This window comes from Erythrolamprus reginae, chromosome 4 (assembly GCF_031021105.1).
Source record: "Erythrolamprus reginae isolate rEryReg1 chromosome 4, rEryReg1.hap1, whole genome shotgun sequence".
Lineage (NCBI taxonomy): Eukaryota > Metazoa > Chordata > Lepidosauria > Squamata > Dipsadidae > Erythrolamprus > Erythrolamprus reginae.
This window is the reverse complement of record NC_091953.1, coordinates 70,101,004-70,126,723: the sequence shown is the minus strand read 5'-3', so window position 1 is coordinate 70,126,723 and position 25,720 is coordinate 70,101,004. Positions and strand designations below refer to the sequence as shown.

Genomic DNA, 25,720 nt, shown 5'->3' with positions numbered 1-25,720 from the left:
CCGAACGCCAAACCCGCAAGTTCGGCAAAAGTTCGGGGGGCCGCTGAGAAGTCCCACCGCCCAGCTGTCACCTTTTGAAACAGCTGGGGGGCTTCTTGGCGTCCCCCCAAATCCAAACACCAAACCCGAACTTTTGCTGAACTTCCGGGTTCGGCGTTCAGGAGGCCGCCAAGAAGCCCTGCCGCCAAGCTGTTGCTTTTTGAAACAGCCGGGGGGCTTCTTGGCATACTCCTGAACGCTGAACCTGAACGTTCGGCAAAAGTTCGGGTTCAGCGTTCGGGTGGACGCCGAGAAGCCCCGCCACCCGGCTGTCAGCTTTGTAAAAAAGCTGCGGAGCTGTCGGCTGGTTGGGAGGCTCAAATGGAGGTGGGGAATCCCAATAGGGAATTCCATGGGCGGAGCTTTGACGTCATGGAGACATCCTTCCTGGCCGGCTGAAACGTGGACTCCAGGAAGGACGTCTTTGTGACATCAAAGCTCCACCCATGGAATTCCCTATTGGGATTCCCCACCTCCGTTTGAGCCTCCCGACCGGTCGACAGCTCTGCTGCTCTTTTGCAAAGCTGACAGCCGGGCGGTGGGGGTTCTCGGTGTCCTCCTGAACCCGAACACCGAACCTGAACTTTTGCTGAACCCCCGGGTTCGGCATTCAGGAGAATGCCGAGAAGCCCCCCCGGCTGTTTCAAAAGGCAACAGCTGGGCGGTGGGGCTTCCCAGAAGTTCGGCAAAAGTTCAGGTTTGGCATTCGAGTTCAGGAGGATGCTGAGAAGCCCCCCGGCTGTGACAGTCGGGCGGCGGGGCTTCTTGGCAGCCTCCCGAACTCAAACTTTTGCTGAACTTCGAGAAGCGCCTGGCTGTTTCAAAAGGTGACAGCTGGGCGATGGTGCCCAGCGGAGCGCCGTTTTTGTGTTGGTTTTTTTGCTTGCACGCATTAATTGACTTTGCATTGTTTCCTATGGGAAACATTGTTTCATCTTATGAACTTTTTGCCTTACGAACCTCCTCCCGGAACCAATTAAGTTCGTAAGACGAGTTATTACTGTACTTGCCAAAAAAAATTTACACAAAAGATATCCTTTATATTAAAGCTCCAATTTTATTTGAATTATCATATTAAAACCTGGGCTATGTCTATGTTGAACACTCTTCCTGACCACTATTGGAACCAGAATGTCAATTGTTGAGCATAGTGGTCATTAAGCAAGAGGCCATGTGATGGATTCGTTCAATGACTGCAGTCCTGGCACTCCTAGTTGTGGGAGTTAAATAATCTCATGGCTAAGAAATGTAGTTGTACCTCAGGGCTTTGGGGAAGATCCTGAGAGGCCTGGTGTTTGTGTGTTTGTGGGGGGGTGAGTCCTGCAGCAAAGTTGCAGCTGCCTCTGGAAACCTCAGTCACCCATTCAGCCCACCAGTGCCTGCAATGTTCCCATAGACCAGGAAGTCTCAGCCAACAACCTGGCGAACACTGCTTATGACTTAAGGGGCATTACAATCCCCCCACCACTTGTCTATCTCTCCAGCCCTGATCTATGCTGCCTGAAGCCTCACAAGTCATTCAAAAAAAGGACTTGACCTGAGGCACTCACATTGCAGCCCTGGTCAAAAGGGCCCAGCAGAGATTATACTACCCAAGACTTCTCAGGACACAACAACTGAATAAAGAACTGCTGGTAACCTTCTATCACTGCACCTTACAGAATATTTTAACTTACTATACCTGTTTATGGTTTGCCGATTGCACAATGGCAGATAGGATAGCACTTTAGAGAATTAATGTCATTACCCAGAGGATCATTAGTTGTTGTTGTTGTTGTTGTTGTTATTATTATTATTATTATTATTATTATTATTATTAATTGGATTTGTATGCCGCCCCTCTCCGCAGACTCGGGGCGGCTAACAACAGTGGTAAAACAACATGAACAATCCAATTAATAAAAACAAGTAAAAAACCCTTATTATAAAAAACCAAACATACACACAAACATACCATGCATAACTTGTAATAGCCTAGGGGGAAAGGATAACTTAACTCCCCCATGCCTGGCGACAAAGGTGGGTCTTAAGTAATTTGCGAAAGACAAGGAGGGTGGGGGCCGTTCTAATCTCTGGGGGGAGTTGGTTCCAGAGGGCTGGGACCGCCACAGAGAAGGCTCTTCCCCTGGGGCCCGCCAAACGACATTGTTTGGTCGACGGGACCCGGAGAAGGCCAACTCTGTGGGACCTTATCGGCCGCTGGGATTCGTGCGGTAGAATGCGGTACCGGATGTATTCTGGCCCAATGCCATGTACGGCTTTAAAGGTCATTACCAACACTTTGAATTGTGACCGGAAACCAATCGGCAGCCAGTGTAGGCCGCAGAGTGTTGCAGAAACGTGGGCGAATATAGGAAGCCCCACGATGGCTCTCACGGCCGCATTCTGCACGATCTGAAGTTTCCGAACACTTTTCAAAGGTAGCCCCATGTAGAGAGTGTTGCAGTAATCGAATCTTGAGGTGATGAGGGCATGAGTGACTGTGAGCAGTGACTCCCTGTCCAAATAGGGCCGCAACTGGTGCACCAGGTGAACCTGGACAAACGCTCCCCTCGCCACAGCCTAAAGATTTATTTATTTATTTATTTGATTTGATTTGTATGCCGCCCCTCTCCACAGACTAAGGTGATGTTCCAATGTCAGCTGTTGTTGTGATTCAGCCTGAGGCTCCTCAGGGATCGGCTGCGTCTCTGCTGGATCCATGCCCAGAGGAGGAGGACAGTGAACAGGAGGGGGAGGACCAGGCAGACGGGGGAGAGGAAAGTCAGGAAGAGGAGGGAGAGCAGCCTGAGAGCCCCGGGGGGGGCTCTCCCCAGCTAGTAGCCTGGACTCATTGGATGAAGCAGCACAGGCTATAATTGACATGAGACAGGGACGTGCAGCTCAGAGACAGGATCAATGAGAAAGGTATTTGCATCACTGAATTGGCAACAGCTGGGTTTGGGTGTGGTTCTCCTCAGCAGGGTTTAAAAGGCAGACCCGCTCTTGCAGCCTTGTGGAGAGTTATCAACTGGAAGTTCTGTGACCCTGCTTCGCTTCTCAGCGTCTCTGATCTTGGCTTGTGGCCTAGAAGTCTGGAAGACTTGGGGGAGGCGTGGGTTTGTTATCTCCAGCGTTGTTTTTGACAGCAAGAATCCTGTTTTCTTTCATGGCCTTCGTGAAACCTCTGTGAAGTTCCAGTGTGTTCCTGTCTGTAAGAACAGTTTCTATTACCAGTGTTTGCTTTGAATTATATAAACTGCCTTTGCTTTTTACCAGTGTGTCTGGATTCTCTTTTTGGTTGGTGTTGGCTTCTGGAGGGACCCAGACAGAACAGCTGTGGATTGAGGAGGACGCCCAAGTTGCGGACCCTCTCTGAGGGGGTCAATAGTTCCCCCCCCAGGGTAATGGACGGACAGATGGAATTGTCCTTGGGAGGCAAGACCCACAGCCACTCCGTCTTGTCTGGGTTGAGTTTGAGTTTGTTGACACCCATCCAGGCTCCAACAGCCTCCAGGCACTGGCACATCACTTCCACTGCTTCGTTGACTAGACATGGGGTGGAGATGTATAGCTGGGTATCATCGGCATATTGATGATACCTCACCCCATGCCCTTGGATGATCTCACCCAGCGGTTTCATGTAGATATATAGTTGCCCTCTCCCCTCTTTGGAAGAGTTTTATAGCTACTGCTGCCTTATTTACAGACCCCTCACATTCTGGACACAAATTGTTTCAACTCCCAACCTCAAAAAGACGCTATAGACCACTGCACACCAGAACAATTAGACACAAGAACAGTTTTTTCCCAAATGCCATCATTCAATACTGTCAAGTTATTTACTAAGTCTGCATTACTATTAATCTTCTCAATTGTTCCCATCACCTATCTCTTCCAACTAATGACTGTGTGACTGTAACTTTCTTGCTTGCATCCTTATAATTTATATTGGCTGGTTCCAAATATGATTTGATTGCTTATTTGTACCTGGACTATCATTAAGCATTGTACCTTATGATTCTTGACAAACATATCTTTTCTGCACACTGAGAGCATAAGCACCAAGACAAATTCCTTGTGTGTCCAATCACACTTGGCCAATAAAAAATTCTATTCTATTTTATAAAACAAGGACAAGTAGGCTGAAAAACAGCTTCTATCTCAGGGCAGTAACTATATTGAATTCTACTGTATAGTGCAATATTAATGCAATATTGGGGTCCCAATTCAATTGTGTAGAATGTAAAGGATGTGTGTTTGTGTTTTATTTTTAGAGTTATAATGTACACTGAAGATGGCATTTAATCTTGTACAAGATGCAATGACAATAAACTAAACTAAACTAAAGCCTCACATTTCATCTTGACACACTAGCACCATTCTGCCAAGCCCCAGCTGTCATGTGTTGCACAAGATCTGCTGCACCCCACTTCACCATTTTGCTTACATATGTGAGGTAGCTGCCGGCCACATCAGGCCTGCTTACCAAGGCTGCCTTGTACCATTCTCCAAATAGACTTCATTCTCATGATTCTTTGGAAAGATCCTTCTCCAAATTCCAATTAGAAGAATGAAGCTTCCAAATAATCATGAGAATGGAGCCTGCTCTTGTGATGCTTTATTCATTTATCAACTTTGTTTGCTGCTTATCCATCTGCAAGATGACTTTGGGCAGCTTTGGAAGCCTCATTCTCCAAACAGTGCATGGCAGCCTTGGTAAGAAGACCTGGCATGACCATAGATGTGCTCAAATGGCCATAAGTTTAGGTGCAAGTAGAAAGTCTCTTTGTTCAGTACCATTGTAATTTTGAATGGGTGAATGGTTGTAAGTTGAGGACTGCCTGTCTCCCAATGTGGCTTTACAACCAGAAGAAGAGAACATCTTGTGTGCTGCCTAACAATGATGAATCTCTATTCAATCATATTTGGTTTGACTTAAATCAATGAAGATTCCTTTAAACTTAGTTTGGAGCCTTTTTGCTGAATGAAAAACAGCTTTGTAACATGGTGTTCATATAAATACTAAATCTGTAAAATGCAAAAATGTTTTATTAATAAAAGTTATGTGAAAGAAATTAAACTTTACATGGAAACTAATATTCTGGAGGGTTAACCAAAGTAATTCAACATCATTATAAGAACCTTTTACGGCAGAAAATAAATCTTCAACAAGATAAAGAGGTATCATTTATAGGTTAAATGAAAAGTTTTGCAACATCCGTAGCCTAAACACATACATACATACTGTTGTGGTTGGCTCTGGCCCAGCTCCTGCCCCAAGGAATTTGGATGTGGATGTGGGGAAAACATCCACATGCCACAGGTCTGTTTTGCTCCCAATAGAATCTCCCGACGAAGGCTCCTCTGACGAAGGAAGTGTGAGTAGCAGGGAAGGGAGGAGTTTGGAAGACATCCCAGGAGAAGATCAATCATCCTTATCATCCCTGTATTCTGAACAAGAACTTATGACAGATCCACGCATGCGTAGAGTGATGCATAGGAGAGAACAACTGAAGGATTATTACAGGAGATAAGTGAAGCCACCTGTGGTTGGGTGGGGCTGCTGTAATTAGTGCTACAGATAAAAAGAACAGCGTGCTGGTTTAGCCTTGTGGAACTTTATCTGCTTCATAGTTTGTCAAGATCGTGGTTTTGCTGTTTCCCTGTTCAAGACTGTGTGTGGACTTTCTGGACTTTGGAATTTGGACTCAATTTCCCAGTTACTAGGTGAGAAATTGGATTGCATTTAATCTGTGCCTTGTGTGTACCAGAAAATCCCTTTGACATTTAAAAAGGGAGTTTTTTCTGCTTTTCTGTTGATAAAGACTTTTGGTTTTCTGTCTATCGTGTGGTGTGTGTCTTTCTGGACTAATTACCCTGTAATTACGGGCGGCTGGGACACGCTGGCAGAACACATACATACATACACACACACACACACATATACACACACACATACATACGAGAAAAAAGTACAGCAATGACTTTCATAATCTCATGCTTTGTGTAGCACCAGAAAAATTTAGGCAGCAAAAATACTGAACGTCTATAGTCTAAAATCATGGACAAGACCGGCCAATTTCAGTTTGCAATTTCATCTCTTCTTTTCTCAAAGGGAAAGTGTCAATGAGCACAAAGAGCTCAGCAGGGGTTGCTGGAAAAGGATATCGTTCTTTGTCCACACCATGTTTATCAACTACTACCATATAAAAGTTATAGTGAGGGATCTGAAGTAACAACCTGAGGGTATGAAAAGAAACAAGTTTGTTAACAACTTCCTTTCTAGACAAAAGTATCCCAAAGTAGCATCTATCACTCCTTGACTGCAGTTTACAAACTAAATATGTAAGACAAGCAAAGAAAGGGGTAGGACAGGATCCACCCCTCTCATTTAGCAATTCATTTAGTTGCCCTTGGTTTTTCATTGAAACAGGAGGTGTCAATAGGCATTCTTTCCTTCTATTCAAAACAATCATCAACAGAGCTGACCATTATTTGGAAAAGAGTGACTAAACAAGCTTCCTGAAGTTGCTTCTCCAGTCAATGTATGGGTGAAATTCCTATGTACGGGTATATTCCCTTTTCCTTAGAGAATATAATAAATAATCAACATCAATAATCCTCTTTCCAGATATAATTGTTAAATATCAAGCAAAGATAATCCAGTCCTTACACTGCATTTTGACCACATATATTTTCTTGCTGTGACCAAAACCTCCAACAGAGAGATGCATTTAAAGCATTCAGTACTGCAATAAATACCTTGCATATCTAGTACATTCAAAATTCCAAAGAATATAGCAAGGTTCTATTTTGCTTTCAGACAGTAAGTACGCTCACTTTATTCTTTTATAAAACATTTTATAAAACATTTTATTTCATAAATCCTCCACACCTCTGATACTCTAACTGGTATGCATTATCAGGATTGCTATACAGTATATGGTACTTCTTTAATTAAAAGTCAGAGAACATTTTTTTAAAAATAAATCCAGTGTTGTCCTTATGCTGAAATATAACTCTGTACTACTAAATAGGAAAAAATGTTGATGTTTTACAGTTTTAGAAAGCTGTTTGCTTTTCATTAGGACTAAATCATAATATTAGAATTTTTAAATTATGACATCAGGTGAACAATTTACAGCACTAAATATTTTTTTAAAACACTCCAAATTTAGACCATTTGTATTTCTCACAGTTGTTTGACAATGCAGGAAATAGATTTAATATGCTTATGCACAATTCAGCATTGCACAGTATCTCTGCAATGAACAGAGTATAACAATTTATCACAAATTAATGAAGCAAAGAATTTATTTTAAAGAACATGCTAATCTTAATATAATATAATATGCAAGGTTATTAAATTTTATTTTATTTATTTGTCAAATTTGGGTAAAATATTTCAATAAGATGTTCTATTTTGGAATCCTCTTGTAATAAAAAAAATCTCATTCTATAAAGTCCTGCTCTAAAAATCCAATCAAGACATTAAAGACAAACAGCCAGGGGACATTTTTCCTTACAATTAGAATCTATATAATTTACCTGAGTTGTACAGCCAAGGCAGGAGGCATCAGTCTTAATCCTATTCTTCCCACTTGTGCTGGATAAACACCAACCAACTCAATTACTGTAACATGCCGGAGATCTAAACCACATTGTGCTGGCTGTGTAACATAGGAAGATAATCAATTGGTTTAATTATAAAAAGCATCTATATAATGTGTTTGTGATAATTTTTAATGCATTACTATTGTATTTACAAAACTTTATATGATCAGCCAATTGATGGCAATGATGTCAGGATTAGTACCTGAGGTAATATTCCAGTTACAATGGAGTATATTGTAATTAGTGTAAATTAAAAGGAATGCTGAGTCATGGTTGATCAACAGAATGTGCTACGATCTGATTGGTTAAGAATTGTGTAATGCACCTTTGCATAGGTGTGCTTCGTCTGTGGTTGGTCAATGATTGTGGTTAATGGTGGTGGGTTGTCTAGTAAGATAGAGTTGGTGTTATGTAAATAGAATATAGAGTATAGTTTTGCTACAAAGAAGAAGTAAACCCCTTCTCAAGAATTCTTCCTGTATTGTCTTCATTCTTAAACGTCTCCAGTTTCTGATATCATATCTGATTCTGGGTGGGCAGTTTCTGAACACAACTCTGACAAATGATACCTTCTTTTTTTTTTTGGTGTCTGAGCTGAGAATGGGACGATGCAACTATCCTTGTAGTCCATGATATCTCAGTGATTTTTTCATACAACTATGGTACCCTTCTGGACTGCTGCAGAGATTTCCAAGGGCACTGTTGCAATGGCTCTCCTCCCTCTGTGGTTGGTTTATTGCCCCTCACTTGTAAAGTAACTCAGCGCTCAGCATTCTCACTCTGTCTATTTAACCTTTATATGAAACAGCTGGGGAGGTCATTCATCTACTTGGGATCCAGTGTCATCAATATGCAGATGATACCAAACCAAAACTTTTGACCCTGGGCCTTTCTGGTATTGATGGCAATGTTCTGATGCAATATATTGAGGTTGTTTAGGTCTGGATAGGGAGGAACAGGTTCAGGTTGAATCAGGGCAAAACCAAATGGCTATGGTTATTTGAGCCTCCTTCATCTGAGGAGTTTTCATTTTTGGTCTTGGATGAAGTTGTAAGTCTCTCTTCAAGGCTGAGCCGCAATCTGGGATCATCTTGGATCCTTAACTCTGCTCAGAGAGCAGGTGGTTGCTGAAGTTAGGAAAGCCTTTGCACAAATCTATCTAATTGCCATTCGTAAGAGGTTCTTCAGATAATAATTTATGTCCTAGTGACTTCACACTCTATCAATCACTCCAAATAAACTAGACAAGGAAGTCAATTTCACAGAAAGGCTAAAACTATTTTTATGGATATTGACTATAATAATAATCTTGCAAGTCTGATTGTGCTGTACCCCCTCCCCCATCTTATACTCCAGTGAATTAGTGAGGCATCTGCCTCAATTCCATCCCAACGCTACTTGCCTATTTCCATCTAAATTAGCTTTCTTAGTCTCTACAAATATAAGTAGAAATGGGCAACATTAATAGAGACTAATTAAGACTCATTTTGAAGAAGAAAAAATAACCACAATTCCAAACTGCATCAAGACCATTATCCTCTAAGCTGAATTACTGCAACAATAGGTCAGAAGAGGAAGCAATTTTGCTGATTTGTGTCTCCTGTGCTCCAATCTACAATGGGATCAAAGACTTTTTAGAACAGAATGAGTAGTGGCAAAGTAGGGGGTGAATTTATGAGAATCACTTTCATCGTTTAATAATAACTGGAACTCACTTCATTCAATCAGCCCTTTGTGAGTATGTAGGTCCATATTATCATAATGTAAAGGAGAAAACACTATTAAAAACTCAGTCTAGTTATATTAATTTGAGAGTAGAATTAAATTTCACTTACGTATAATAATTTTTTCTTTACCTGCAATATTCCCAGTTGCATTCTGTAAAAGTAATTAGATGCAGTAGGAGTGGATATAATAAGCAACCTTCGTTTTTCATAAAACTGATCTAGAAGAGCTGCTGCTGTCCTCACACCAATATTAATATTCATAGCTGAAAGATATTTTAAAAATTAATCATGCTACTATGTTTATATAGAAACGTAAAAATAAGCAACAACTCACATAGAAAAGGAGACAGAAAAAGTATTAGCTAATGCCAAAGTTTAAAAAGTGTTTCCAGCTCCTGTAGAAAGATCAGGTTTTTGTATACATTTTCAATAGACCCTATGAGAGTGCCAGAAATAGGCTCACCCCCCCCCAACACACACACACACACACCTTCAAATCTTGTCCACAGTATAGTCCAACTAAATAATTAATTTGTAACATCGGAAGTTATTTTTTAAATTGGTGATGTAGAGCGTTGCTACCTACTTGGATCAGGAGGCTCTCCTCATAGTAATTCATGCCCTTATCACCTCATGGTTGGATTATTGCACCACACAGTACATGGGGCTACCCCTGAAGAGTGTTCAGAGACTACAATTGGTCCAGAATGCCGCTGTGCAAGTGGTTGTGGGTGCACCCACATTATATTAATCCTCTGCAAGCTGCACTGGTTCCCTATTGGTCTCCAGGCTCAATTCAAGGTGTTGGTTATTACCTTTAAAGGTTATTTTTGAGACCGCTTTCTGCCTCATAGTTCTCAGTGACGGGTAAGATTCTACAGTTGGTCTTCTCTAGGTCCCATCAGCTAAACAGTTTCGGCTGGTGGGCCTGTGGGGAAGGGCCTTGTCTGTGGCTGCTCCGGCTCTCTGGAACCAACTACCCTCTGAGACCCAGACTGCCCCCACTCTATTGGTCTTCCAGAAAGCATTGAAGACCTGGCTTTTCTGTCAGGCTTGGAACGTTGATCTTGCAATTTGTGAGGTCCAGCCTGAATGATATGCATGTATGTGATTTTTAAACTGGTTTTTAATATTTTATGATGTTTTAAAATGTATTTTCTGTATCCTGTTGTAAGGTTGCCCAGAGTCTTTCAGGAGTTGGATGGCATAGAAATACAATAAATTAAATTAAATTAAATTTGAAGGGGGAAAGATGCTTTGGAAAATTAGAGTTTGCTCATACAGCATCAGCCATCAATTTCTTAAACCAGTTGGATCTTTTTCCCTCCTTGGATTGCTCAGCACTTAATTTAAGCAACTGCAGACAAGTACTATGTGAGCAACCATACATTCTTTGGAAGACCTTTTCCACTTTGATTTTCCAGTCTTAGAAATAAAAATAAAAATAAAAAAGAGATAGAAATAAAATCTCAATCTATCCCTTCCTTCATATCTTTTAACTTTATGATATGGTGCAAAATAATCAACATTTATCAAGAAATACCAAGAAATCCACAGTAATAAGAATGAGATGAAGATAAATACTCAAGTTAGAAGACATCCATGAATTTTCATAATCCAGATAACCCTTTACTGAGTGTGTTCCACAAAGCTCTTCATTCCAGTTCTGAACACTACAGCATCATTTGATTTTTATGTTTAAAAAAGAATTGAGAATTATAATGGGGGAAAACTTTAAGAAAGAAACAAAGAATATTTATAGATTTTTCCCAGTAAATTTCCATAAATTTCTAACACTGAAGATTTATGGAATAAGAGAGAACTTTCTTGGCTTTGATTCAAATGAGTACAAAAGTAAAAAGCAATACAATTGACTACCATTTAGCCAGACTATTTACAAAATATTTACAAAATATTATTCACTTAATCTACATGTAAGTTATGTTAACAAAAACCTTGAAGAAACCTTAAGGGGAATTAGGTTAAGCTATGTTTCAAATAATGCACATAATCCTGATCTTTATTGTTCTCTCTTACAGGATTTATTCACTACTCACGTACGTGTACATGTTGGCTCTGTTCCTGACCAGCCTAAATTATACTGGCAAACTCTTGCTGGACTTCCCTGCAACTCGTAGCCACCAATGCAAGAAAAGTCACAAGTTGCACCATAATTGTCTTCATCACCAGAACATTTTATGTAGCCATTGTCTGGGGCATTCAATTTTCCACAGCGCCTAACTTAAAATACAAAATAACAGAACAGTATTCATCATCATTTCCAGTATATAAAAATGAAAATTGAGTATTTTTCTTGAAAGATTATTTATTTCTAGTTAACTAATTAATAAATAGTATACAATTTAGACATTACGCATGCATCACTGTGTTGTGGTTGGCTCTGGGCCAGCTCCTGCTCCAAGGACTGTGGGGGTTGGTTTGGGAGAATCCTCACATTATCAGAGACCGGTTTTACTGCCAACAGCTTCGGACAGTGAAGCTTCTGTGTCAAGGGAAGATTCTGGAAGGGAAGATTCTGGGAGTGAAGCAGGATGGGATGATGGGGTAGTTACAGGCAGCCCATTAGCTAATTACCCCATTAGTGAGCCATCATCATTAGACTCGGAAGAAGAGGGATTAATAGATGCTCGCAGGTGCAGGTTTAGGGCAAGGAGGGAACAACTGCGCAAGTATTATAGAAAATAAGGGAGAACGCCTGTGGCTAGGGCAATTAGGCTAATGGGGCTGTTGATAAATTGCCAGTGTGGTTGAGAGCGTGCGTGGGAAATTATCTGTTTGGTGAGAGAGAAGTATGGTTTGCTTTTGAACTGCTTCAGGATTTACAAGGACTTTTTTGAACAATTCACAGTTAAGTACAGCATGAGGTCTCTTCACAGCTGCCTTTTATCTGCTCTGCTTTTGTTTTTGTTTTTCACAGCATTCCAGGCTTGTGGTTTAGGGGAGAGCATTTTGTGCTGATTTAAAGTGCGTGTGTACCATATTTTCTTGTTGATAAACCGACTCTTAGTTTACTTTACAACCGTGTGTGTTTGAATTTATACTTTGGACTTAATTGGGGCTCGAAACATGAAGCCTGGCATAACACACTGAAGGTTTTAGATGCAACCACAGGAGGGCTCCTTGAAAAGGTTTTGAAAAGTTGAGAGAAACCCTGAAAAACTCCCTTAAACTCCTTAAAAAGTGGATAAAAAGAAAGAGAAATTAAAGGAGAACAAAGAGAAGTGAAGAAGAAAGTTTGGAAAAGGTGGACACCACTGGATGCCATTGGATTCTGAAATTGGAAAACAGTGAGTAGAATACAAAGGAAAGATAGTGGAGCCAAGCCAGGCATGGAAGGGAAGATAGATAAATTACTACAGATGTTTGGCTCTATAGATGAGAGATTTAAAGTGATGGAAAGCCTGGCGCTCTGTTTAGGGTGACCCGCTCCCTTCTCAACCAGGGGGGAGTTGGGGAGCCCTTGCAGGGTAGTGCCGAGGACTTTAATACATTTTTCGCTGATAAAGTCACTCAGATCCAGGCGGACCTCGACTCTGATTGAATTTTAGAGTTGGCTGACAACGAGTCAGTTGAGGTGATTGGGGCCCGTACTTGTCCACCTGTCTGGGAAGAGTTTGATCTGGTGACACCTGATGAAGTGGACAAGGTCATTGGAGCTGTGAATTCCGCCACCTATTTACTGGACTTGTGTCCCTCCTGGTTGGTCTCGGCCAGCAGGAAGGTGACACAGAGCTGGGTCCAGGAGATTGTCAATGCTTCTTTGGGGAGGGGGTCTTTCCGGCTCCGTATAAGGAGGCACTTGTGCGCCCCCTCCTTAAGAAGCCCTCCCTGGACCCGGACGTACTTAATAACTATCGTCCAGTCTCCAACCTTCCTTTTATGGGGAAGGTTGTTGGCAAGGTGATGGCACTCCAGCTCCAGTGGTCCTTGGAAGAAGCCGATTATCTAGGTCCTCAACAGTCAGGTTTCAGGCCTGGTTACGGCACGGAAACTGCTTTGGTCATGTTGATGGATGATCTGTGGCGGGTCCAGGACAGGGGCTTATCCTCTGTCCTGGTGCTTCTTGACTTCTCAGCGGCTGGAGGGATTGGGTGTGGGAGGCACTGTTCTTCAGTGGTTCTGCTCTTACCTCTCTGGTTGGTCGCAGTTGGTGTTAGTGGGGGGTCAGAGGTCAACCTCTAGGTCTCTCCCTTGTGGGGTGCCTCAGGGGTCGGTCCTCTCCCCCTGCTATTTAATATCTACATGAAACCACTGGGTGAGATCATCCAAGGGCATGGGGTGAGGTATCATCAGTACGCCGATGATACTCAGCTGAACATCTCCACCCCATGTCCAGTCAACAAAGCAGTGGAAGTGATGTGCCGATGTCTGAAGGGTGTTGGGGTCTGGATGGGTGTCAACAGACTCAAACGCAACCCTGATAAGATGGAGTGGCTGTGGGTTTTGTCTCCCAAGGACAATTCTATCTGTCCATCCATCACCCTGGGGGGGATTATTGACCCCCTCAGAGAGGGTCCACAACTTGGGCATCCTCCTCGATCCACAGCTCACATTAGAGAAACATATTTCAGCTGTGGTGAGGGGGGCGTTTGCCCAGGTTCGCCTGGTGCACCAGTTGCGGCCCTATTTGGACCGGGAATCATTGCTCACAGTCACTCATGCCCTCATCACCTCGAGATTCGACTACTGTAACGCTCTCTACATGGGGCTACCTTTGAAGAGTGCTCAGAAACTTCAGATCATGCAAAATGCAACCGCGAGAGCAATCATGAGCTTCCCTAGGTATGCCCATGTTACTCCAACACTCCGCAGTCTGCATTGGTTGCCAATCAGTTTCCAGTCACAATTCAAAGTGTTGGTTATGACCTATAAAGCCCTTCATGGCACCAGACCAGGATATCTGCGAGACCGCCTTCTGCTGCACGAATCCCAGCAACTGGTTAGGTCCCACAGAGTTGGCCTTCTCCGGGTCCCGTTGACTAAACAATGTTGGCTGGCAGGACCCAAGGGAAGAGCCTTCTCTGTGGCGGCCCCAACCCTCTGGAACCAGCTCCCCTCAGATATTAGGACTGTCTCCACCCTCCTTGCCTTTCATAAACTTCTCAAAACCCACCTCTGCCGTCAGGCATGGGGGAACTGAGACATCTCCCAATTGCCTATGTAGTTTTATGGATGATATGTTTGTGTCTATGTTTTTAGGCCTGGGGTTTTTAGGCCTTTTAATGTAAAAGTTGTTATTTTAGATTTTAATATTAGATTTGTTACTATATATTGTTTTTTATCATTGCTGTGAGCCGCCCCAAGTCTGCGGAGAGGGACGGCATACAAATCTAATAAATAAATAAATAATTATAATAATAAATAAATAAATTTGGGTGCCTCGTTAATGCAAGAGCTTAAAAAGGACTCACAAGAGCAAAAAGAGAAAATTGAAACAATTGAAAAAGAAATAAAGCCCAAGTTAGAAAGGCAAGTGATATCACATTTAGAAGATCACCAGAGGAGACGTTTTCATGGCTTTAAGCAGGGATTTGGAGAAGGACTGTGATTATCTGAGGCAAATCAACAATGGTTCAAAGCAAATGATGTAGATATTGATGAACAAGACATTGAGAGGGCCCATTGGAGTATCAGTCGCAGAGATCCGCAAAGACAAAAAGACGTTGTTGCGTTTGCAAGAGAAAAGAAAGCTGAAAAGCTTTATAAACATTTGTGAAGCCTGGCAGATCTTAAATATGATGGAAATGAGATAAGAATTTTAAGAGACCTCTCTAGGCAAACTCTACAGAAAAGGGCTGCATCAAGACCAATTACAACTGTTCCGGAATGGTGTCAAATTTACATGGGGATTTCCTGCAGCCGTTCTGGTGTACCAAGGAAATCAGATGTATAGCGCATGCACACTTGAGGAGGGAAGAAATTTGTTGCAACAACTGGGCATAGAGTTTGAAGAATGGAGGGATCAAAGAGGAGAAAGAGGAGAATCCAATGGGGCAACAGCTGCAACTATTGAAGGAGGAGGGGCTGATACAGCAACTGATTCAAGTGGAAGGGGAACTCCAGAAGATACCCTTCAAGCAGAGCTGGAGGAGAAGGAAAGAGAATAAGAATTAAGGGTCTTAGAGGCACCGGTTGCAGCTTTAAGAAGAGAAAAGGGGAAGAAACCAAGGGGGTGATCATGGTGGGAGCCACTTGGGAGTGGGGTTAAGCAGGGTAAAAAGGAGAAAATAAGTGTTCTGCCTGACTGGGCTCAGGCGATTAGTAACAGTCCAAGGAAAAGAAATCAAACATACACGTGCTTTTCTAATCAGCAAACTTGTATTAAACAAACAAAAAAGAGTTAACCAAAACAGTCCTTGTTGTCAGGAATAAACTATAGTGCAAGACTTAACTCAGCCAAATACAAAGCACAGGAAAAAGCAAACAAAGACAACCTGCATGGAGCAGAAACATTTCAGGAGTCCTTTGGATCTTGGAATCTCGAGAGCAAACAACTAGGCTCAGAGCTTTCACCTCCCACGTGCCTGAAAAGGCTGGGTTGAAATCCAAAGGCACGGAACAGAAGCTTCAGAGCAGGAACCACCAAGTCACACAGATAAACAGCCACAGTTTGCCTTTTGCCTTTGTTCCCTTTTATACCTTTAGCCCTCGTTAAGGGAACCACACCCAGCCCTCAGTATAAAAACCACACCCAGCACAGGTGCTACTCTGATCACCAGTAATAGTCCTTTAACTGAGCCCTCCTTTGCATGGCTCTCCGGCTACGCATGTCTATGAGCTGGTCTGCAGCGGAATCCAAGGAAGATAGACTGTCTGAGTGACTGCCTGCCAAATCCTGGCTGTCTGCTGGATCCTGCGTGCTGTCTGCCAACTCCTCTGAACCAGTGGCCTCATCCTCATGGCTGTCTGCCACGTCTTCCTGGCTGTCAGCCAGGCTTTCGCACTCACTTTGTGCCGCATCTCTCCCATCTGTGGGAGCAACGGCTGGCCCAAGTCCAAACACAACAATAAGTAAATTAGGAACACTACAAAGGGGAAATGCAACATAATTATAGATAATGAGTGATTGGACTATTATGGCTTTAAATGTGTATGGATTGGGATCGAATTTGAAAAGTTATAGAGTATTAAGGATGGCCAGTGATAATAGGGTGGATATTATGGTTTTAACAGAACCGCAAAAATGATGTCAAGGAAGGGATAAACTTATACAGTGGTACCTCGAGATACGAGTTTAATTCGTTCCAGACCTGGGCTCTTAAGTCGAGCAGCTCTTATCTCGAACGACTTTTCCCCATAGGAATTAATGTAAATAATTTTAATTGGTTCCAGCCCTCAAAAAACTCACAAAGTTAGTCTAAATTATGCAGAAAGACATGTTTTTAATGAAGAAATGTACATGTACATATAAATGAATAATGAAGTTTCTTTCACTTAACTTGTAAACTTTCTTAAACTTTTAAATTTACATATGTTCAACTTCTCTGCCACCCAATCCTGTAGGACAGAGGTCCCCAACCCTTTTTGCACCAGGGACCGGCTTTAAGCGATCAAGAGAGGAATGGGTGAATGAATGGACGGAGGGTGGGAAGGAAGGAAGGAAGGAAAGAGGGAAGGGACAGGAACAGAGGAAGGAAGCAAGGAAACTTATGAAAGGGGAGAGTAAGAGAGGAATGAGTGAAGGGAGGGAGGGAGGGAAGAAGGTGGGAAGGAGAAAGAAAAGAAGAAATAGAGGAAGGGAAGGTAAAAGAGAGAAAGAAAAAAGCAAGAAAGAAAGAAAGAAAGAAAGAAAGAAAGAAAGGGGGAAGGGACAGGAACAGAGGAAGGAAGCAAGGAAACTTATGAAAGGGGAGAGTAAGAGAGGAATGAGTGAAGGGAGGGAGGGAGGGAAGAAGGTGGGAAGGAGAAAGAAAAGAAGAAATAGAGGAAGGGAAGGTAAAAGAGAGAAAGCAAAAGAGCAAGAAAGAAAGCTGCAAGCACCCCCCCGAGCCCCCCAGGCCGGCTGCAACCTTTTAAAACACGCGCGCCGCTTCGCAGCTGTCTCCTGAAGCCGAACACGGAAGTTAGCGTTTGGCTTCAGGAGACAGCTCCTTGGCGCTTGTATCTCGAATTTGGGCTTGTAAGTAGAACAAAAATATCTCTCCCCTCCCAGCTCTTATCTCGAGTTGCTCTTAAGTAGAGCAGCTCTTATGTCGGGGTTCCACTGTAATTGATAATAATTATATGAGTCTCAGGGTAACCAAAATAGTAGAGGTGTGGCAATTCTTATTCATCAAAGGGTTCCATTAGAGGTGGTGGAAGTTCAAAGAGATAGGGATGGGAGATGGTTATATGTTAAAGGGAAAATAAATCAACAGAAGATAACATTGGCACCAATTTATGCTCCAAAAGTGAACGTGAAGCAATTCAGAATAAATACAAAGAGAAAGTTAGATAATTTTGGGGAGGGCACAGTGTTTTCGGTGAGAGATTTTAATATGCAATTAACAATGTGAATGGCAAATAGAAAAACATGGCATTTAAAAAAACTTAATATGGTTGATCTTCTTGTGGATGTACCAAATAGAGATACTTATTATTCTGCAAGACATAACATATTCAGCTGCATTGATTATATACTAAGGGGGAACGTATAGATTAAAAAATCAGAAATCAAAAGTATATGGTTGTCAAATCATGCCTCACTACTAGCAGTGGTAATGGGTCAGGAAAGGAATCAAAGAATATGGCGATATAATATTTAATTTAATTTATTAGATTTGTATGCTGCCCCTCTCCGGAGACTCAGGGCGGCTCACAACAATAGATACAGTAGACAATAATACAAATCCAATTAATAAAAGTAAAATTAAAACCCCTTAATATTAAAAAGAATCAATGCGACACAGTCATACCATTCTCAAGTGCGATAGTCAGAAGAAGGGGGAAGTTAATCCCCCCATGCCTTGTGGCATAAGTGAGTCTTTAACATCTTGCGGAAGACAGGGAGAATGGGGGCAATTCGAATCTCCGGGGGGAGTTGATTCCAGAGGACTGGGGCCACCACAGAGAAGGTTTTTCCCCTAGGTCTCGCCAGACGACATTGTTTAGTCGACGGGACACGGAGAAGGCCAACTCTTTGGAACCTAATTTGCCACTGAGATTCGTGCGGCAGAAGGCGGTCCCGGAGGTATTCTGGTCCAATGCCATGTAGGACTTTATAGGTCATTGCCAACACTTTGAATTGTGACCGGAAACTGATCGGCAGCCAGTGCAAGCCGTGGAGTGTTGATGAAACATGGGTATACCTAGGGAGACCCATGGTAGCTCGCACGGCTGTATTCTGCATGATCTGAAGTTTACAAACATTCTTCAAAGGTAGCCCCATATAGAGAGTGTCGCAGTAGTCGAACTTCGAGGTGATGAGGGCATGAGTGACTGTGGAGTGACTCCCGGTCCAAATAGGGCTGCAACTGGTGCACCAGGTGAATCTGGGCAAACGCCCTCCTCACCACAGCCTAAAGATGGTTCTCTAATGTTAGCTATGGATTGAGGAGGATGCCCAAGTTGTGGACCCTCTCTGAGGGGGTCAATAATCCCCCCTCGGGTAATGGATGGACAGATGAAATTGTCCTTGGGAGGCAAAACCAACAGCCACTCTGTCTTGTCAGGGTTGAGTTTGAGCTTGTTGACACCCATCCAGACCCCAACAGCCTCCAGACACCCGCACATCACTTCTACCATTTCCCTGACTGGACATGGGGTGGAGATGTACAGCTGGGTATCATCAGCGTACTGACAATACCTCACCCCATGCCCTTGGATGATCTCACTCAGTAGTTTCATGTAGATATTATATAGCTGGAGGGAGAGGACCAACCCCTGAGGCACCCCAACAGGGGAGAGACCTAGAGGTCAACCTCTGACCCCCCCATTAACACCGACTGTGACCAACCGGAAAGGTAGGAGAACCACTGCAGAACAGTGCCTGCCACACCCAACCCCTCCAGCTGACGCCGAAGGATACTATGGTTGATGGTATCGAAAGCCGCTGAGAGGTCAAGAAGCACCAGGACAGGGGACAAGCCCCTGTCCTGGACCCACCAAAAATCATCCATCAGCGCAAGCAAAGCAGTTTCTGTGCTGTAGCCAGGCCTGAATCCCGACTGTTGAGGGCCTACATAATCAGCTTCTTCTAAGGACCGCTGGAGCTGGAGTGCCAATACCTTCTCGACAACCTTCCCCATGAAGGGAGGGTTGGAGACTGGACTATAGTTATTAAGTATGGCTCGGTCCAGGGAAGGCTTCTTGAGGAGGGGGCACACAAGTGCCTCCTTGTATGCAGCCAGGATTGACCCCCTCCCCAAAGAAGCATTGACTATCTCCTGGACCCAGATCCATGTCACCTCCCTGCAGGCCGAATCCAGCCAGGAGGGACATGGATCCAGCAAACAGGTGGCAGAATTCACAGCTCCAATGGCGTTGTCCACTTCATCAGGTGTCACCAGGTCAAACTCCTTCCAGACAGGTGAACAAAGACGGGCCCCAGTCACCTCAACTGACTCATTGTCAGTCGACACTGCTGTCCAATTGGAGTCAAGGTCCGTCTGAATATGAGCGATTTTATCAGCGAAAAATGAGTTAAACTCCTTGGCACTCTCCTGCAAGGCCCCCCCAACTCCCCCCTAATTACGAAGGGAGTGAGTTACCCTAAACAGGGCGGCCGGGCAGGATTCCGCTGATGCAATCAAGGTGGCATGATATGCGCATCTTGCCGCCTTGAGCGCCACTATGTAAGTCTTAATATGAGCTCTTACAAGTGTTTGGTCAGATTTAGATTTACTTTTCCTCCACCGCTTCTCTAGACGTCTCTTCTGGAGTTTCAACACCCGGAGTTCCTCGGTAAACCAAGGAGCTCTCCTGGGTCTAGTACCAGGGAGAGGTCGCAACGGCGCAATCTGGTCAAGAGCCTCTGCTGCTCTGTCTTTTTCCAGGCCACAGCAAGAGACTCTGCCGAACTGTGGAGGAGTGAATCTTTTTTGGATCTATTTTTCTGTTTAATAGAAGACTGAGAACCTAGCCAGAGGACTTTGTTATAAACAAAACTTGGTTTTTTTTCTTTTTTCCCTTTATAAAGCACTTATATATTTTTATCTCCTTTTCTTTAAAACATCATAATTTTTTCTTTAGAAGATATTACTACGTTTGCTTACATTTCTACGTTTCCTTTTATTTTTACATCAACATTTAAATAATTTTTTTCAGCCCTTTTTTCTTTTATTAAGCTTTTTTTTTATATTTACATATCTATAGAAAAAATTTAAATCCTTTTTTCCCTATCTCTTTCTCCCTATATACTATCCTGGTCTTTTTAATTTCTTTTTCTTAACTTAGACATTTAAAATGTGCTAGAATAATATTCTCCCCCCTCTTGTTTGGTGAACCCCCCAATTTCACAATTTTATAATATATTTTAGAATCTATCTTACAGTTAAGCTTATTGTTAAGTGTATTGTTAAGTGTATTGTTAGATAATTACTTTAGAGTGTATTTTAAGATTAACAACTATAACTTTTTCATCATTAACTTTCTTCTTCTTTTATCTCTTTCTCCTTCCTTCTTATATATATTTTTTTAATTCTCCATTAATAATGACTTTTTTATTGGATTGCTCTGTTGTTTGATTGCTAAATCTTTCTTTTTAAAATATTGCATAATTATTATTTTAATTTCTAAGTAAAAAGAAGTGTTATCAAGGTATTGCATAATATATTGTAAACCTCTGCGACATGAAAGGTTCTTATAGGCTCAAAGTGTGACTTCTGTGACAACAACAACTTGAAAACAAACATTAACTCCAACTCCCAACTCCTACTCCAAAGGTATCTCCCATATCATCCCCATTACAACAAAGAACAATTAACAACAATGTTAGCTAAGGAAAAAGAAAAAGAAAAGATGCCAACAGAATCTAATCTCCAGACTATTCAAGACACACTAGCGATCATTCAAGATGTTATGCAGAAAACACAAACACAAATACAATCCCAAATGGATGCAAACAAAGAAGCGAAAAAATACTTTGAAGAATTGAAGGAAGAAATGAAAAATGAAATGGGTGCCCTGAAAACTGAGCTTAAGACGGAGATCAGTGATGTTAAAACTGAAATTGGAGAAGTTAAAGGGAGCATGAAGGAGATGGATGGAAACATGAAAATTATACAACAGAATTTACAAGAAAACGAAAAAGCAATGGAAGATAAAATCCATGATATAGGACAAAAGGTGGAAGAATATGAAGAACATAATTATGCAATTAACAGACGCTTTGACAAAGCAATCACCAAACTTGAACTTCAATCCGCATCACATGGCTTGAGATTCCAAAACATAAATGAAGAGAAAGATGAAGATCTACCTGCAAAGATGGCGGAGATAATAGGAGAAATTCTACAAATGGACCCTCAAGAACTTATGAGAGATAGATGAAATTTATAGAGTCCAAACTGGCTATGTACGGTGACACAACCTACCAAGAGAAGTCCACATTAGGTTCTCAAGAAGAGTAATTAAAGATGACATCTTAAAATAGGCGAGAAATCAGACCTGGAAACACAAAGGGAAAGATATTTATTTATTTATTTATTTGATTTATATGCCGCCCCTCTCCGCAGACTCGGGGTGGATAACAACAGTAATAAAACAGCATATAATAATAATCCAATGCTAAAAACAGTTAAAAACCCATTATTATAAAAACCAAACATACATACAGATATACCATGCATAAAATTGTAGAGGCCTAGGGGAAAGAGTATCTCAATTCCCCCATGCCTGGCAGCAGAGGTGGGTTTTAAGCAGCTTACGAAAGGCAAGGAGGGTGGGGGCAATTCTAATCTCTGGGAGGAGTTGGTTCCAGAGGGTCAGGGCCACCACAGAGAAGGGTCTTCCCCTGGGTCCTGCCAAGCGACATTGTTTAGTTGACGGGACCCGGAGAAAACCCACTCTGTGGGACCTAACTGGTCGCTTGAATTCGTCCAGCAGAAGGCATTCTCTGACACACCGGATCTGGTCCAGTGCCATGAAGGGCTTTATAGCTCATAACCAAAACTTTGAATTGTGACTGGAAACTGATCAGCAACCAATGCAGATTGTGGAGTGTTGGAGTAACATGGGCATATTTGGGAAAGCCCATGATTGCTCTCGCAGCTGCATTCTGCACGATCTGAAGTTTCCGAACACTTTTCAAAGGTAGCCCCATGTAGAAAGCGTTACAGTAGTCGAGCCTTGAGGTGATGAGGCGAACCTGGGCAAACGCCCCCCTCGCCACAGCTGAAAGATGTTTCTCTAATGAGAGCTGTGGATCAAGGAGGACGCCCAAGTTGCGAACCCTCTCTGAGGGGGTCAATGATTCTTCCCCCAGGATAATGGACAGACAGATGGGATTGTCCTTGGGAGGCAAGACCCACAGCCACTCCGTCTTGTCTGGATTGAGTTTGAGTTTGTTGACACCCATCCAGGCCCCAACAGCCTCCAGGCACCAGCACATCACTTCCACTGCTTCGTTGACTGGACATGGGGTAGAGAAGTATAAGTGGGTATCATCGGCATATTGATGAGACCTCACCCCATGCCTTTGGATGATCTCACCCAGCGGTTTCATGTAGATATTAAATAGCAGGGGTGAGAGGACCTACCCGATGGTATCGAAAGCCACTGAGAGGTCAAGAAGCACCAGGACAGAGGACAAGCCCCTGTCCCGGGCGTGCCAGAGATCATCCATCAGCACGACCAAAGCAGTTTCTGTGCTGTAGCTGGGCCTGAATCCAGACTGTTGAGTACCTAGATAATCGGCTTCTTCCAAGGACTGCTATAGTTGGAGTGCCACCACCTTCTCAACAACCTTCCCCATAAAGGGAAGGTTGGAGATTGGACGGTAGTTATTAAGCACGGCTGGGTCCAGGGAAGACTTCTTGAGGAGGGGGCGAACAAGTGCCTCCTTATAAGGAACCGGAAAGGACCCCCTCCCCAAGGAGGCGTTGACAATCTCCTGGACCCAGCTCCGTGTCACGTCTCGACTTGCCGAAACCAACCAAGAGGGACACGGATCCAGTAGACAGGTGGCGGAACTCACAGCTCCAATGTCCTTGTCCACTTCATCAGGTGTCACCAAGTCAAACTCCCCCCAGACAGATTGACAAAGACATTTAGCCCCAGTCACCTCGACTGACTCATTGTCAGTCGACTCTGTTTTACAATTGGAGTCGAGGTCCACTGAGATCCGAGCGATTTTATCAGCGAAAAACATGTTAAAATCCTCGGCACTACTTTGCAAGGGCTCCCCAACTCCCCCCTGGTTAAGAAGGAAGCAGGTTACCCTAAACAGAGTGGCCGGGCCGGATTCCGCTGATGCAATCAAGGCGGCATGATACGCGCATCTTGCCATCTTTTAGCGCCACTTTGTAAGACTTAATATGAGCTCTTACAAGTGTTCGATTGGATTCGGACTTACTCTTCCTCCATCGCTTCTCTAGACGTCTCTTTTGGCGTTTCAACTCCTGGAGCTCCTCGTTGAACCATGGAGCTCTACGGGATCTAGTGCTGTGGAGAGGTCGCAGCGGCGCAATTCGGTCAAGGGCCTCAGCTGCAGCCTTCTTCCAGGCCTCAGCCAGAGACTCTGCCGAACTGTGGATGAGTGTATCTGGAATAACCCCAAGTGCCTTCTGAAAGCCTTCTGGATCCATCAGGCGCCTGGAGCGGAACAACTTAATCGGTTCCGCCTCCCTGCGGGGGAGGATTGGAGCCAGGAAGTCAAGCCGCAGTAGAAAATGGTCTGACCATGACAAAGGCAACACTTCTAAGCCCCTTAGTCTCAGACCATTACTCAGTTGCTCAGAGAGGAATACCATGTCAGGTGCGTGCCCCCCCTTGTGAGTCGGACCCTGTACTACTTGGGTCAGATCCATGGCTGCCATGGTGGCCATGAACTCCTGTGCCAGTCCAGAGGTTTCGACGAGTGACGGCAGGTTGAGGTCCCCCAAGACAATAAGTCTGGGGAACCCCACCGCCAGCCCAGCTACCTCCTCGAGTAGCACAGGCAGGGCTTGTGCCACGCAGCTGGGAGGAAGGTACGTGAGAAACAAGCCCACCTGAATCCCTAAGTCCAAATTCACCAGGAGGGACTCGCAACCCTCAATCTCTGGAGCAACGAGTCTACACAGGCAAAGGCTCTCCTTGGCTATAATAGCCACTCCTCCCCCCCTTCCCTGGAGTCAAGGGTGATGCCATATCTGAAACCTGGCTGGGCAAATTTCAGAGAGAGGAACTCCTCCCTCCAGGCCCAGCCAGGTTTCAGTTACACATGCCAGGTTGGCCTCCTCATCCAGGATTAAATCCCGGATGAGGAGAGCTTTATTTACTACCGACCTGGCATTGAGTAGCAGCAACCTGAGTCTAGGGCCAGAATTACACTCATCACCAATATTCTGGGTTGAGCTCACGGAGCCGGAACAAGGGATCGTTATTAAGCAGCGATCCCTCCTTCCCCTGGAACGGCTCGCTCCGTGGTGCCCGCCATATCTGCCTCTCCCCAGCAACACCAGAATATCCTGACCCTTTGCCACCCCAGAGATAGGTGCCCCCCCCTCCTGCCTCTCCAGTGCCAGGTAGGCCAAATATATTACTTACATCGCTCCCATTCATCTCATCCATATTGTAACCCCACCCATCCCATTCGTACCAATCATTCACTCCATACATACTATACTCACCCCAATTTTCCATCATTTAAACCCCCCCAATAATTTAGTTAAAAAATAAATCAATTAATATTAAAGATTAAAACAGTAGTAAAAATAAATAGAAATATAGAGTATACAAAATATAGGTAATAGTGCAGTAATTCAATTCATTAAGTAAATCCAGTCAGCAGCAAGAAACAAAAGTGCTAAGTTCTTAAAGTCAAAGGTTATTCAGCGTTTGGGATCATTCAATATCCCTCCCCCCTCAGGAAGGAGGGGGGGTTGTCCTGCTCGTCTAGTTGCATCACATGTCCATCCTTCTCAAAGTTGACATTTCCAATTCGCCCTGTTCCCAGCAATATCCAAAGCAATATCCAAAGCCTCCATGCAGCCTTTGTATGGTCCATTTATTTCTAAAACTCTCTGCCGGGTGCCGCCCCCAAGACAGCAACCACTCACACTGGCCACCGCCCCAAGTGCCTCAGTGTTTTCGGACAATTCGGGCATTCCCCGGCTTTGCAGCTGGCACCAGCAGGCTCCCTCCAGCACGTTCTTAAAGTCTCTGATGGGCACCACCACCAAGACAGCAACCACTCCCACTGGCCACCGCTCCAAGTG

The 25,720-nt window shown here is 43.5% G+C and overlaps 1 protein-coding gene across 2 annotated transcripts in view; it reads right to left on the bottom strand.

Moving 5' to 3' along the window:
- Positions 1-5,052: 5,052 nt before the first annotated feature.
- Positions 5,053-25,720, bottom strand: part of SRPX (sushi repeat containing protein X-linked) — a 127,546-nt gene continuing 106,878 nt past the window's right edge. For both annotated transcript variants that reach the window (XM_070750587.1, XM_070750588.1), the window contains 4 exons: positions 11,424-11,603; positions 9,492-9,625; positions 7,570-7,691; positions 5,053-6,261 (listed from right to left, as the gene is read on the bottom strand). In XM_070750587.1, coding sequence (XP_070606688.1) covers positions 6,081-6,261; positions 7,570-7,691; positions 9,492-9,625; positions 11,424-11,603 — 617 coding nt within the window. In that variant the 3' untranslated portion in view covers positions 5,053-6,080. The remainder of the gene's footprint in view (positions 6,262-7,569; positions 7,692-9,491; positions 9,626-11,423; positions 11,604-25,720) is intronic.